General features: G+C 41.2%; 1 protein-coding gene across 2 annotated transcripts in view; it reads right to left on the bottom strand.

Moving 5' to 3' along the window:
- Positions 1–15,194, bottom strand: part of LOC124790106 (coronin-7) — a 238,154-nt gene extending 222,960 nt beyond the window's left edge. The window contains exons 1-3 of one of the 2 annotated variants that reach the window (XM_047257675.1): positions 15,096–15,185; positions 14,770–15,001; positions 14,211–14,359 (exon numbers count right to left, since the gene is read on the bottom strand). In XM_047257675.1, coding sequence (XP_047113631.1) covers positions 14,211–14,359; positions 14,770–14,929 — 309 coding nt within the window. In that variant the 5' untranslated portion in view covers positions 14,930–15,001; positions 15,096–15,185. Of the gene's footprint in view, positions 1–14,210; positions 14,360–14,769 lie in introns of both variants that reach the window. The other variant, XM_047257676.1, reaches the window with a different exon arrangement.
- Between the last annotated feature and the right edge of the window lie 690 nt (positions 15,195–15,884).

A 15,884-nucleotide genomic window follows, 5' to 3' on the forward strand; every position in this document is an offset into this window, starting at 1 on the left:
ATAAGAATTAGGACAATTAATGTTGTACCCTTAGAAAAGGATGCAAGAATACAAGATATCAAATGGATAATGACAGAAAGGAGTATACTGATAATGGGACTAGGGGAGGTATGAAAGAAAGGGACTGGTAGTAAGACACTGAAAACAGGATATAAGGTGTGATGGTCAGGAAGAGACAAAAGAAGAAATAGTATAGCACTAATAGTAGCTGAGGAACCAGTGAACAAATTACTTAATGTGGAAAATGTAACTGACAGAATAATTCAAATTTTAAGATAATGATGGATGGAAATATTCTTGATGTAGTCCAGGTTTATGCTCCTCTGACAGGATGAGAAACAGATGAGAAGGAAGAATTTATAACTAAACTGGAAATGTTGTAACATCTAACAAGACAGTGATGACAGGAGACTTTAATGCTAGAGTTGAAAATGAAAGAAAAGGACATGAAACAGCCATAGGAAGCCAAGGAAACGCTCACAGAAACAAGGAAGAAGTTGAGGTAATACTAGATACATGTCTGGGAAATAAATGGATAACTGGTAGTGGATGGTATAAGAAAATGAGTCACAAGTTTACCAATGTAGTTGTGACTTAGAAATCCTTAATATACTGTATAATAACAACCGATGAAATCACAAGATGCCTGACAGAAGTGAAAGTGATACCAAGCATTAATCTCGACAGAGACCGCAGAGTACTGGTAAGGACACTGAAGAAATTCAGAAAAGATACACACGAGGAAAAAAAAAGACAGCTAAAAATCAAATGCTGGAACCTGAAAGATAGAGAAACCGAAGTGATAGACAGGGAGAAGATTAAAACACAGCTACGTAGAGATGAGAGCAGAATGGAGGAGGTTCAAACAGGTCCTAGTCAAGGCTACGGAAGAAACTCGTGGAAGGAAATCAACAAAAGTCAAATACAAAGAAACTCAATGGGGGAATCAGAGAATTGCAGCAGCAACCAAGAAGAAGAATAACACATGGAGGTAAAGATTAAAAAACAGAACAGAATGTAATATAGACAAATGGAAAAGACTAAGCAGAGCAGCAAGGAAAATGATACTATTGCCTAGGAAAATCTTTTGGAAAAAATTCATAAAAGAAATAGAAGAGAATTATAAAGGTGTCAAGAAGATATTATACTGCATATTAGGTAACAGAAGAAAGCATTGTGTGTGTTTGGAGCTTACAAATGCTCAACACTGAGGTCATCAGTGTCCTTGCACATATTAAAAGAAACGAATGTGGAGAAAATGAGTGAAGCTGTAGTTACACAGTAAAGAGGAGATATATACAACGACAAGTATTCATTCACTCCCACCTCACTCACACAATCACTCATCTCACAAGCCTTAAGATAGGGATTAAAGCAGAAGTAAAGAAAAGGGGGCACAGGGAAATATGACTGGCTGAAATTATATATATATAAAAACAAAGATGAGGTGACTTACTGAACGAAAGCGCTGGCAGGTCGATTCCCACGTCGAAAGCGCTGGCAGGTCGATAGAAACACAAACAGACACATACATACACACAAAATTCAAGCTTTCACCAACAAACTGTTGCCTCATCAGGAAAGAGGGAAGGAGAGGGAAAGACGAAAAGAAGTGGGTTTTAAGGGAGAGGGTAAGGAGTCATTCCAATCCCGGGAGCGGAAAGACTACCTTAGGGGGAAAAAAGGACGGGTATACACTCGCGCACACACACACATATCCATCCACACATATATGTGTGGATGGATATGTGTGTGTGTGTGTGTGTGTGTGTGTGTGTGTGTGTGTGTGTGTGTGTGTGTGTGTGTGTGTGCGCGCGCAAGTGTATACCCGTCCTTTTTTCCCCCTAAGGTAAGTCTTTCCGCTCCCGGGATTGGAATGACTCCTTACCCTCTCCCTTAAAACCCACTTCCTTTCGTCTTTCCCTCTCCTTCCCTCTTTCCTGATGAGGCAACAGTTTGTTGCGAAAGCTTGAATTTTGTGTGTATGTATGTGTCTGTTTGTGTTTCTATCGACCTGCCAGCGCTTTCGTATGGTAAGTCACATCATCTTTGTATATATATACAAAAGCAAGATGCTGTAACTTACCAAACGAAAGCATTGGTATGTTGATAGAGACAAAAAACACACAAACACACACAAATTTCAAGCTTTTGCAACCCACGATTGCTTCATCAGGAAAGAGGGAAGGAGAGGGAAAGACAAAAGGATGTGGGTTTTAAGGGAGAGGGTAAGAAGTCATTCCAATCCCAGGAGCGGAAAGACTTACCTCAGGGGGAAAAAAGGACAGGTATACACTCGCGCACACACGCACGCACGCACACACACACACACACACACACACACATATCTGCACATATACAGACACAGGCAGACATCTGTAAAGACAAAGAGGTTGGGCAGAGATGTCAGTTGAAGCGGAAGTTCAGATTGTCATTCAACAACATCATTCAGAACTCTGGAGATAGGAACTTGCCTTTCAATATATCCTCTCTTTCCGTTACCCACCAGGCCACAACCTCCGCTAATTTCAAGTTGCCGCCCCTCGTACATCACTTGTCATTCAACAACATCTTCAAGGATACTTTCCGGGACTGGATCAGACTCTAGATGTGACTCTCCAGCAGGGATACGACTTCCTCAAATCATGCCCTGAAATGAGATCCATCCTTCATGAAGTCCTCCCCACTCCACCAAGAGTGTCTTTCCGCTGTCCACCTAACCTTCGTAGCCTCTTGGTTCATCCCTATGAAATCCCCAAACCACCTTCCCTACCCTCAGGCTCCTACCCTTGTAACTGCCCCCGGTGTAAAACCTGTCCCATGCACCATCCCACCACCACCTACTCCAGTCCTGTAACCCGGAAGGTGTACATGATCAAAGGCAGAGCCACGTGTGAAAGCACCCACGTGATTTACCAACTGACCTGCCTACACTGTGAAGCCTTCTATGTGGGAATGACCAGCAACAAACTGTCCATTCGCATGAACCGACACAGGCAGACAGTGTTTGTTGGTAATGAGGATCACCCTGTGGCTAAACATGCCTTGGTGCACGGCCAGCACATCTTGGCACAGTGTTACACTGTCCGGGTTATCTGGATACTTCCCACTGACACCAACCCATCAGAACTCCGGAGGTGGGAACTTGCCCTTCAATATATCCTCTCTTCCCGTTACCCACCAGGCCTCAACCTCCACTAATTTCAAGTTGCCGCTCCTCGTACATCACTTGTCATTCAACAACATCTTAAAAAATGCCTCTGTACTTCCGCCTCATCTGACATCTCTGCCCAACTTCTTTGTCTTTACATGTGTCTGCCTGTGTCTGTATATGTGCGGATGGATAAGTGTGCGTGTGTGCGAGTGTATACCTGTCGTTTTTTCCCCCTGAGGTAAGTCTTTCTGCTCCCAGGATTGGAATGACTCCTTACCCTCTCCCTTAAAACCCACATCCTTTCATCTTTCCCTCTCCTTCCCTCTTTCCTGATGAAGCAACCATGGGTTGCGAAAGCTTGAAATTTGTACGTGTGTTTGTGTGCTTTTACCAACGCTTTCGTTTGGTAAGTTACAGCATCTTTGTTTTTAGATATATTTTTCCCACGTGGAATGTTTCCCCCTATTATATATGTAGGTAAGCCAGTCACCCTGTTAATGTGACCATATCCCTAAAATCTGCACATACAAGTTGGACAGATCACAGAACCTTAAAACCCCAACCACATTAGTTTCTATGTCACTTAAAATAAAGGGCAGGTCTGGCCCAAAATCTGCCGCTGCCTTCTGGTCCAAAAATCAAACACTCTAGTAAAATGTGGTGAACAGTGATCTGTAAGCCACAAGCACCACACATTGAAGGGTCGTTGTGACAGAACAAGATGCCATGTGTCATAGGGCTGGGGCTATGCAAAGACGAGGAAGGAGGTCTTTGTCCCATCAACATGGTTGGAAGGGGGTATACCATGGCCACATTGTGGGCTTTATGAGACGGAGCTTACTGTCTGTCACTTCCAACCACTCATCCTCCCATCAACTCAAGACTTTGTACCTTAACAGCAAGGCTACAGCATGTAGTGTATGGCACACTGAAATAACTAAGGGTCACAACATGCCTCCTTGGCTGCTAGATCCACCCTTTCATTCACCACAACACTCGTGTGTCCTGGTACCCAGTAAAAAGACACCTCCATCCTCAGCGACTGTAGTTGGAGGAGGGCAATCTGGAAATTCTGGATTACTTTATCTGCTGGGTACAAACATTGTAGAAGTTGAAGAGCACTCAAGAGAATCTGAACAGACAAGAAATTCAGCATTTGACATCTCATCAGCTCCAGGCAAAACACATATAATTCTGCATTGAAGACAGTAAAGTTTCGAGGCTGTTGGACCTTGAGAACACAATCTGGGAAAACACACACACACACACACACACACACACACACACACACACACACACACAGCACTTATCTGCAGAAAACTGAAAACCCGTCTTTGAACTCCCCTCCTATAACCTACGCACCGTAAGTTGCAACTGGTGGGTCACTGTTGCAACATTGGAAGAAGAGCAGAAAACAGCAAAATCATCCACAGAGAGGGAGCATTGTACAGGACTCCTTACCATAGACACAATACTGTTTATGGTTATGGCAAAGATGGTGACACTTAAAACACTGTCCTGAGGAACACTATTCTCCTGCTCAAAATGATCCGACAGCACATTACCAACTCGAGACCTAAAATTGCGATTAGACAGGAAGGATCATATGAAAATGGGGAGATGACCATGAAAGCCCCACTGAAGGAGTTGCACCAGAATATTATGTCTCCAAGTAGTGTCACACGCCTTACTGATATCTAAGAATATACCAAGACAGTGATGTTTACATAGGAAAGTGTGCTGAATAGCTACCTTTAGGAGAAGCAGGTTGTCAACTGTGGACTGAAATCTCTGGCATCCACACTGAGAGCTGCTAAGGGGTTGCCTGGTGTCCAGGAAAAAGACCAGGCTACGGTTAACCATGTGCTCCAGGGTCTTTTCTACACAGCTCATTACAGTGACACTCTGGTAACTACTAGGAGATGTGTGTTCCTTACCGGGTTTGACGAGAGGTATCAGAATTGCCTCTCTCCACGAGTTGGAAAGTTGCCTGTCTGGCATATAAGATTAAAACGTTTGAGGAGGATTTTCTTTGATGCTGCTGGCAAATGTCGTAGCATTGCACACATAGCCAATTTATCATTCGGTGAAGGAGCTTTTCCAGAACGGCTGAAAATTTCAAAAGTGAAGCCATTATTTAAAAACGGCGACAAGTATAAGGTAGAAAACTATCGCCCAATATCTCTCCTCCCAGCATTTTCAAAAATATTAGAAAAACTGATGAAGCACCGAATCAACACATATCTAAACGACCATAATTTACTTAACAGAAATCAGCATGGCTTCCAAGCACGTAAAAATACCGAAACAGCAGTAATGTGCTACACTGAACAAATAATCAAAAATCTGGAAAAAGATTATAGTGTAGTAGGAGTAAATTTAGACCTCTCCAAAGCTTTTGACACGGTGAACCAGGACATTCTCTTAGAAAAATTGGAATCGTTGGGTATACATGGGATAGGAAAAAAATGGTTTGAATCATACCTAAAAAACAGAACACAGGTTGTAGGACTGACATCACCTTACTCTAACCACAAAATAAATTCAGTATCAGAGGCAAAAAATGTAGAAATATGAGTACCACAAGGCAGCATCTTAGGGCCCCTATTGTTTCTTGTTTATATAAATGATTTTCACACCTCAGATGATGCAGCCAAAGCAATAATATTTGCAGATGATACTAGCGTGATAATAAGTGCACCAAAGCAGTTGCTACCAACAACTGCTGATAAAGTACTAAATCACATCCACTCTTGGCTCAATGCAAACAGGTTGACACTGAATGTAAATAAAACAAATTATATGCAGTTTGGGAAAAGATGTCAAAATGTAAATCTTGATCTGGTGTGGGGTGACAAAGCCATAGACAGAGTGACATCCACAAAATTGCTGGGGATTCATGTGGATGAAAACTTAAATTTTAATGACCACGTAATAAAACTTGCACAGAAACTTAATTCAGCCTGTTTTACTCTCAGAATTATTGCAAATGTTTGTACCTCAGAGGGTGCCAGAATGGCATATTTCGGCTATTTTCAATCTCTTGCCACATACGGAATAATATTTTGGGGTTCCACAACAGGGCGCCTAAAACAAATTTTTTTGTTGCAGAAGAGGGCCATCCGAATAATAACTCACAGTCATCCACAGACACACTGCAAACCCATATTCAAAAAGCTTAGAATACTTACTATACCATCATTATACATATACAAATGTGTATTGTATGTCAGGACCCATATTGCAGATTTTCAGACAAATGCCGACTTTCATAACTACAATACCCGTAATAGCACAGCACTCCATACTCAGCGAACAAAAAGAATGAATACACAAAGGCATGTGAGCCATATCGGTGCAAAACTGTACAACGCACTGCCAGTCAACATCAGGAAGTTAGAAGATGATGACAAATTTAAAACAGAATTTAAAAAATTTCTAGTAGAACAATGTTTTTATTGTGTAAATGACTATGTAGCTCAAATAAATATTTTCTGATGATATTTATAAAGGCAAAATGGAAAATACTCAATATGTAGGCCCTACCTAATCATTCATTACCTAATCATTCATTGCATTACATACTTAAAGGACAGCGGTTGTGTGATGTAAATATATACCTAAGCAGTGTGGTGTATATAAGGACTTGCCGTTTAGGGAGGACAAAACTAAAGCCTTATGAAAAACAGACTATGCATTTAAAATAACAAGCAGGGATGTATATAGGCTATATTACTTACATTGTATTATTATTAACCTCATTGTATTATTTTGTTTTGTACTTTTTTACGTATATATTGTTTGTGTCTATTTCTTTGAAATGGCTTGACAACATCCATACAATATTTATTGTCAACGGATGGATAAATAAAATAAATAAATAAATAAATAAATTTGGTCAAGACCACATGCAGTATCGCGAGTCTCAGACAGCGCCAAATCCAGCTCCAATGTGAAGAAAGAGCAGTTTAAGACTCAGAATTGTGGGATCTGATGTCCGACTTGCCCCTCTCTGCAGTCATATGTTGGTGGCGATACATTGGATCCTGGCTGCAGTTGCTGCAAAATGCTCTGCCATCGTCTAAGTGATGTCTCTGTTGTTGTTTAGAGACACCTGTTTCAGCACTGCTGCCATTGGTAAACGACTGTGTTTACCAGAAATCCTCCAGATGGCTTCCCATACTTTTGTACAACAATTGACAGAGTCTAGGAACATCTGCCATTACCGTTTCTTGCTCTCTTTAATTGTGTTGAGCCTTGGCTCTTAAGACTCAAAAGGCTGTGAGGTTGTCTGCTGTCGAGTGCATTTTAGCCGTCAAAGAGCCACAAGCCTGTCCCAGATGCGTGAATGGCTCTCATCTGTCCACCTAGGTACAGGTTGCCTCCTCAGATGACCTGAGGACTTTGGAATTGATAGGTCACCGGCATGATGGATCATTAATGTGATGTGGTCCACCCATTCCTGGACACTGTTGCGGCATTCAAATACAGCTAGCTGGCTGAACAGCATTCAGCCAGCCCTGCTCAGCATCCATTTTTGTGGCTTATCTTCAGACAATGTTCCATCCAGTAGGTGGACGCAAAGTGGGAAGTCACTAGAATGAAGGTCGTCAATGACCTCCCAATGAGCAGTATGTGGGAGCTGGAGAGCAAAAAGAGAGGTCAGTAGCTGGGAATGACCCAGCAGCAGTACAGAAATCAGTGTGAGTACCTGTGTTGGGGATGCATTACTTGTGAGACGTCATAAGGCTTCCCAAAACCTGACCCCGTGGGGAAGTAGTGATCAAGCCCCGCATGGCACAAAGGGCCATGAAGTCTCCTGGCACGAGAAATGATCATGGGAGTTGTTCCATAAAATCTATGAGAGGTCTCCAAGTCTATTGCATCTTCCAGAGATAGATTCAGTGAGCAAACTGTGATCCTCCAACACACATGAATTTCTACAGCAACTGCTTGCAGGTCAGTAGTCACGGGGACAGCAGAGGAGTGATGCATGTTATTTACAAACACAGCAACCCCTCCCTTGGTTCTGTCGCCAGTCAAGTCATCCTTTCAGCATAGGGGTGTCAGCGGCCTTAAAATGTACTTTTTGTATACACAGGCACAGGGGGCTTTCCTGTGCTAGCAGTTTGTTTCCCCACATAAGTCCTGAACCTATTAATATTCCACTGTGTAATGGGGTTGCACTTTCACCCTGTTATTCCACCAGGGAGGGGAGCCCATAATGGGTGGGGGTTCAGTCTTGCGGCGAGAAGTTTGCCACAGTCCAACATCAAGGTCCATTAGCCCTAACGAAGAGTCAAGAGATGTGTCCGACAGAATGATGTCGGCATTCTTAGACTGTTTACTTCCATGCTCTGGCAGTGATGGACACCTGGTCTTTGATTTTTTGCCTGGATAGGCTTCGAAGCCACAACTGTGGCAGTGGTAGCTCAGGTTACTGGACCAGACTGAACCTTTGGAGGAGCATAGTGTTAGTGACCATGGCCTTGTCTGTTGTTCTGGGAGGTAGTGAAGGCTTTGAAGCAACTGCAGCAGCACAAGTGCTCTGGCAAAGGCAGGCAGCAGTGGTGACATGACCAACCTCCATTTGTGTGGCAACATCAGTCTTCTGTACTGGCTGTTTAGAAACAGATGCAAGGGAGGTAGCAAACTTTGGGGGCTGCATGGCCTTATACATGTTTTTGGCCTCACCATATAAGATATGGTTAGCTGTTTTGATCTCCTGGTAGCTTTCTTTCTTCAAGGAAGACACTGCAGTCCCTATTCCACAAAGGGTGATACCCAGAGCACTTTACACACTTTGGAGGAGGTGAACAACCAACACCTTCATGGGTGGCCTTACCACATCTGCCACAAGTGGCTGCTCCTTTACAACCTAAGGTTGTATGCCCAAAGTGCTGACATGTAAAACAGCGCGTTGGGTTGGGAAAATAAGGCGACATGCCAAGGCGAAGGAAACCAGACTTTAAGTGCTCTGGAAGTTTCGTGCTGCTGGAAGTCAGTACAGATGAGCCTGATTTCACAATATCGCCATCCACCCATGTTGTCACGTTCTGTACCTGAACAATGCCTTCCTGGAACCACTCAGCTTTCAGTTCTTCTCAGGGAATGTCACCCAGATCCATGCAAGTCACAACACGTTTGCTGTAGTTCAAGGTGTTGTGCAGTTTGCTTTCTATTGCATACTCCCTGAGGCATCGAGCTTTCTGGATGTTCTTCATTTGTTAGGAATTAGATGTTTCTATCAACAGCATCTTGCTTTGCAAGCACTTGACAGATTTTAAGCTTACAGTGATTCCCTCTAAACATTTCTAAATGTAAAAATATGAAACGCTCTCAAAGTTCCCCTCTTTCCATTTAATCATAAGAAACACATTCTGGCCAGCAGCACGTATTCTGTTACTTGATACTGAATGAGTCTGCACAATCCCCAAGTCTGGAGGACTGGTTACATGAGCCCTCTTCTTTGCTTGGCTGTCGGCACCTACCAGCGGCCCACCATTTCTGCTAGGAGGAGGAAGAGATGATTTTGAAGGATCCATGCCAGTCACACAAGGAGTTACAGAAATAAAAGCCCACTTAGACAGAGCCCCACATGCCTAGGTAAACCTTATGTAAGTGAGGTGCAGCAGGTTCCCCGGAGGTTACCTGCTAATGGCTGTTCCACTTTATAAGCCACGCATCACATCAGTGCGCAGCACACCTTGACATTGAGGATTTTTTTTATAGACTTTTTACCCGCTCTCAATCTGGGCAGTCAAGCCAAGAGCCCCAAGCCCTGTGACACACAGTGTTCCACTGCCATGCTGCACAGTGGTCGCTGGAGCACGCCCAGAGCTTATGGTGATAAGAGGACTTACGGTGCTTACCAGTCCCCAGCTCAGGAACACTCACCAAGCCCATATTCACCAAACAAATGCTGAGCCCCTGAGGGCAAAAAGAAGAAAAAAGAAATACTTCAAAAGTCATCAACATCAACGAAGAAAGTAAACCTGTGTGGGATGATTAAGTTTTGAAAGTATGGAAAGAATACTTCCAAAAACTATACGAAGGACAGGATGAAACAAACACATGTGACGAGACATAGAGAGACGAAATAAATATCACCACTGCAGAGGAAACAGAAAGAGAAGATCTGCAAATGTGGGATATAGAGAAATCTTTATCAGAAATGAAAAATAGCAAAGCTCCTGGAGTAGAAGACATCACAGTGGAAATGTTAGAAGTTGGAGGACCTATTGGAATTCAGTGGCTGTATAAAATAATGATGATGATATTATGGGTGTATGGAAAAATTCCTGATGATTGGACAAAGGCAATTATTGTACATATCTTTTAGAGTGGTAACATGTCACTCTCTGAGGATTACACAGGAATAGTACTACTGTACCACTGCATGAAGATTTATGAAAAGATAATTTTACAACATAAAATCAGGAATAATAGGGAACTACAACTAAGAGAAGAACGGCAAGGACTTCGAACTGGAAGATCAACTATAGATGCCATATTTGCAGCGAGACAGATTGTAAAAAGAAATAGAATTTGGAACAGACAGCACAGCTGCATTCAAAGACATAAAAAAGGGTTTTTACACTGTTAGAATGTAAGAGATATGGGTAGGTGTGAAGAGACTGGAATTGTCAAAAGGAACATGTAGAAAAAGTACCTCAATTGTGTTGTAATAGATGGCAAAAAATCAGAATGGTTTATAAGGGACAGAGGAACGAAAGTGTGCTCTCACCAATGTTTTTTAATATAGTCGTGGACAACATCAAAAGGAAAGTCAAGCAAGAGTCAACAGCAGATGACATGAAAATCATAGCACAAGCAGATGTGATGACTTGGGAAGAAAATGAGCAGAAATTGGGGGAGCAACTAGATACATGGCAGAGAGTACAGTAACTGAAAAGCAGGCATGGAGGTAAGCTCAACAAAAAGTGAAGTAATGAAAATCAGTAATAAAAATGTAAAAAATATTAAGGATGTAAGTTTCAATGGAAATATTATTAAAGAAGTAGATGCTTTCAAGTATCTAGGAAGTAGTTAATCAATAAAGGAAACATCAAGGATGAAATTTCGGAGAGAATAGAAAATTGTTCAAAATTTTATTGTTGTGTATAGGACATAATTACAAACTGGAAAATAACAGCCAACGCAAAGATAAGAAAATGCAAGTCATATTATCTACCAATTTTGAATTATGAATCTAAATGAAGGACTTGGACAATGAAAGATCTGAACAGAATACAGCTTAAGATCGAGAGACCAAGTAAAGGATGATGTGAGCCAAAGAGGACTGTAGTGGGAGGAGATGCTAAATGATAGAATGTACAAGAAAAGAGAAGTTTGGGAGATGCTCTGTGAATGGTCTGCATAAGCAGAAATGTTTCAGAAAGAGAAAGAAGAAGAAGAAGAAGAAGAAGAATTGCTTTTTAATGAGGAGGTTCAGTGACAGAATTGCCTCTCTTGTTCCTAATCGTTCCTGAATCCAAATCGCTCCTGAACCCAAACTTGTCTTCATTCAGCATTTTTGTTGCCAAGAACAAAGTTGATCACCCATGGCACAACATGAGGCTATGCATAACATGCTCAGTTTCAATGGCTGCTTCACAACTTGGGCCCTCTGAATTCTTCATTCCACCACCATCTTCTCTGAACTGCAGAGATGGGAGTTATTCTTGTAACACATCCTCCATTCCTGTAACTATCCCGATCAGTCTCCAATAACCCTCTGCCCCCACACTCTCCACCCAACTGTTTCCTCATTCTTCATCCTATCACTGCCACTGAATTCATATCCCCACATCACTGTCAGTGTGCAGCACTCCCCACTAGCTCTGATACCTGTGCATCATGCCCCACCCATGCACTTGCCACCTCTCCCTCCTGCAATCCTAGCTGGCAAATCAGTTGCCTCCCTCAGATCTGCTAGCCACCCACCCCCAACCCCTTTCTCAAACCCTACCTGCCCTACCCAAAGTAGCAACCCCCACATAGTCTTCTTTCTGAAATATAGCATCTGCATTATGCATCCAGCCAGTGCCATGTAAGGGCATAGTAAAGTACTTGCATTCTACCAGAACTTTCTACAAATTATCGCTTATAGAGTACAAACGCAACATCTATCTATACAAATGTACTCTATAGGGTTGCAACTTTGAACTACCCAAGCAAAAGCAGGCTGCCAAAAGAATATTGCTACAAACTCCTTTTATGTGCCAGGAATATGTCCTCCCATACAACAGTTAATGCATAAACATTTAAAAATAATTGTCATCCATGGCATTTGGACACAGGACCTTTAGTACAACAACCACATGCTCTACTAACTTACCCACATGAGATCTACAAATCAATTACTCACAGATATGGTTTTCTGTGCTCTGAAGTTGTAGCGTTACTTTTAATTACTGTTTATGTGTGTTCTACTGGACAACAGCACACAGCACAAACTAAATCGGTGTTTTGGTTGATACTCTATGAACATAAAATGTTTAGTACCTATCTGAGGGTCTGACTTATGGAGGTTTGGGTGTGAGTAGACCCGGGGATAACCTTGGAGACGGGGAGGGAGGGGGGGGGGGGGGGGGGACTGGAATGATGGTGAATCCCCACCGCTCTCTCCGATTGAGTCCAGGATTTCCAGGGCTAGTGTTTAGTGCTCTATCCACTGGTCCTCAAATATCACATTATAGTAGGCAAAAAATCACAGCTAAAAACCAATCAGCATTTCTTGACACAAAACGGTACTATAATTTCATTATACTCATAGTCTGCAGTTACCATTACTAAATCTAACAATAACACTTTCAAAACAATTACAGTATTAATAATATCCTCCTGGCAGCTAAACCACAGTAAAAAAAATAGTCTTTTCGTTGCCTGTGTGTACAAGTACTACCTTCTACACTCCAATGAACAGCTCTAACATAATAATTTACTTGGTCATCATTTTAACTTTCTTTAATAGCTATTAGACATCTTTTTTTTTATTTACATACTCTGAAAAGGTCAGCAGCATTACTACATTGCTCACAGGCTATATTATTATATACACATAGGCTCTGCCCCAAGGAACCCATTGCCCTGTTTAAAAATGGGGAAAGAAGGCAGTCGTAAAAGCTTATATAAGTTCTTCTATGGTCCATCAGCTAGTATGCAGTTATGTTGATTTTATGCTCCATTGAAAAATAAACTCTGACACACGTGTGTGTGTCAATACAATGAACACCACACAAGTCTTACAAGGTAATGTTACAACACTAAAGAGAGAAAACTTTACTATCCCAATTTTATTCAATGGAAATCATAATTTAATAATTAATTACAAGTAAACAAAGGATGAAATACTAATAGTACTATGAAAAGTATAGTTGCTACTCACCTGGAGATGGTTAGTCGCAGAAAGGAACAACAAAAAGAAGAGGTTGAAATCTAAAGAGATTGAAAAAAAAAAAAAAAAAAAAAAAAAAAAAAAAAAAAAAAAAAAAAAAAATCAGCCAACCAGTTGCAAAACACAGTTTAATTAGCACCTGACCTAGGTTTCAATACTTCTCAAAATATCTTCTTCAGAAGGAGTGGGCGTTGTTATTTTTAGGACTATCGAAATTTAGGTCAAGAGCTAATAAACCTTTGTATTGCAAATGGTTGGCTGATTTTTACAATCTCTTTAGATTTATACAGTTGTTGATTCACAGTCATGTTCAAGATTATTTTGGCAACAAGAAGACTGTCTGTCAAAACAAAGCTTTCAGCCAAACAGGCCTTTATCAGAATCACACACACACACACACACACACACACACACACACACACACACACATACACACACACAGAGGGGGGAGAGAGTGAGAGGGGGGGGAGAGAGGGAGAGGGGGGGGAGAGTGGGAGAGGGGGGAGAGGGGGAGAGTGGGAGAGGGGGAGAGAGGGGGAGAGAGAGAGAGAGAGAGAGAGAGAGAGAGAGAGAGAGTGTGTTTTTGCTTAACAAATAAAAAATCTGTTAACAACTTATCAAATTGTCACATATGTAGTTAACATTGAAAATTCGTACAAGGCAGTCTTGTGATCCTGTTGCTAAAATATTGTCATGGAATGGTGAAAAGTCCATGTCTGTAACAGTGTCACTATGTGCATGGAGCAAGGGCATGGTCTTGCTCTTACGTCCACAATCATCAATCGGAAGAACAGCAAGACTTGAACCTGCAAGAAGGAAAACAAGTAAGTGACCAATAAAATGCATGTAACCTACCATGCAATACATATTTACATATTTTTCTAGTTTTAACAGGTGATTATGAATAAAAAACAAAAATAAAGAAGTTTTTATAAAGCCAACACTATGGGCAAGTCTGAAATTGATTAAATGGAAATATATGCAACAAAATATGGAACTGATGTATTATTCTGTATTTGTAGTTAACTTCTGCTGACTGTTCTTTAAAGTTCCTAGTGTTGCAAATTTATCTATACATTCATTTATATAGACGGGTTTGTCAACACCAGCCAGTGTAATTAATTTTGAAGTTTTAATGACGTTGTTTAAACAAGAGTAAATTTCACACTCCACCACGTTGTCTTTTAAATAAAGAACAAACTAGCTGCACACTTACCATTGTGATCGACGTTAAATGCCATAAAAGTGGCGGAAGCGGTAATATTATTCCCATACGTTTGATATGAACCCACAAATATGTCACGTATGCATGCCTCCGGTTTCGGTACTATGGGCGCCGCATTTTTATATTTGGAAGCCTTAAAACGCCAAGCCATTTTACTCTATTAAATTTATTAAACTTGCGCGCATACAATGACTCACACACTCACGGGAAGCAAGTTACGGAGCTGTTAACACATGAACCGCACGACAGGTTTATTCAATCAGTACACAAATTTTGACATTTTTTCCTGGGATAATTTAATCTAACAGTCAATCAACCTTATTTACATCTATTATTGGGAGATATTGTCGACCCCAGGACTCAGACAACTGGAATGTTTATATCCGCCCACTCCGCACAGAACGTCGCCACCTTGTTTTCAGATAGCGTCTGATGACAGATGTCAGTGTACCATACTGCGTGAGCATTTATGACAGCAAATCGTGTTATAATTCGAAGTGCATCTATAAATATAAATATTAATTTTCTGTCTGTGAATTACAGCTATGTAACTATTTACGCTCTAATGCTTTGGAGTTTTCGGGTTCCCGAATCACGTAGTTGCATAGACACAGGGTTTGTTTGAGGCTTTGAGTTGAGCAGCGAGTCTTGGGAAGTCAAAAGGCGGCTAGACGCGTTTGAAGACTAACAATTTCGTTCGAATGATCAAGTTTCGTGGAAGATGTATAGTAAACAATTTCACTCAGAGAAAATTACTAAGAATAACAATGATGCAAAGTACTGGTAAGATTTTTTGAGCATTATGTCAATAGATCTTCTGACATTACATTGCATTAATACTTGTTTCATAGATAATGAAAAAGACATTTCGTAATGTTGTGGAGCGTGTCAGTTTAACGTAAGTTTCTTTACACGATATATACATTTTTTTCAATTACTACTTCATATCTAAGAATTCATCTATTGAGCAGAAGGAGTTTGTCATTCAGAAATCTCTTCTAGGAGATTATAATGGCTCTACAAAATTGTTTTCTACAGCCTGAAGGATTAGAGAGCACTCGGAATTGGATATGCTGTGCATGTTAGAAGCTGTGCAGCTGTTGGTC

This window comes from Schistocerca piceifrons, chromosome 3, assembly GCF_021461385.2.
Source record: "Schistocerca piceifrons isolate TAMUIC-IGC-003096 chromosome 3, iqSchPice1.1, whole genome shotgun sequence".
Lineage (NCBI taxonomy): Eukaryota > Metazoa > Arthropoda > Insecta > Orthoptera > Acrididae > Schistocerca > Schistocerca piceifrons.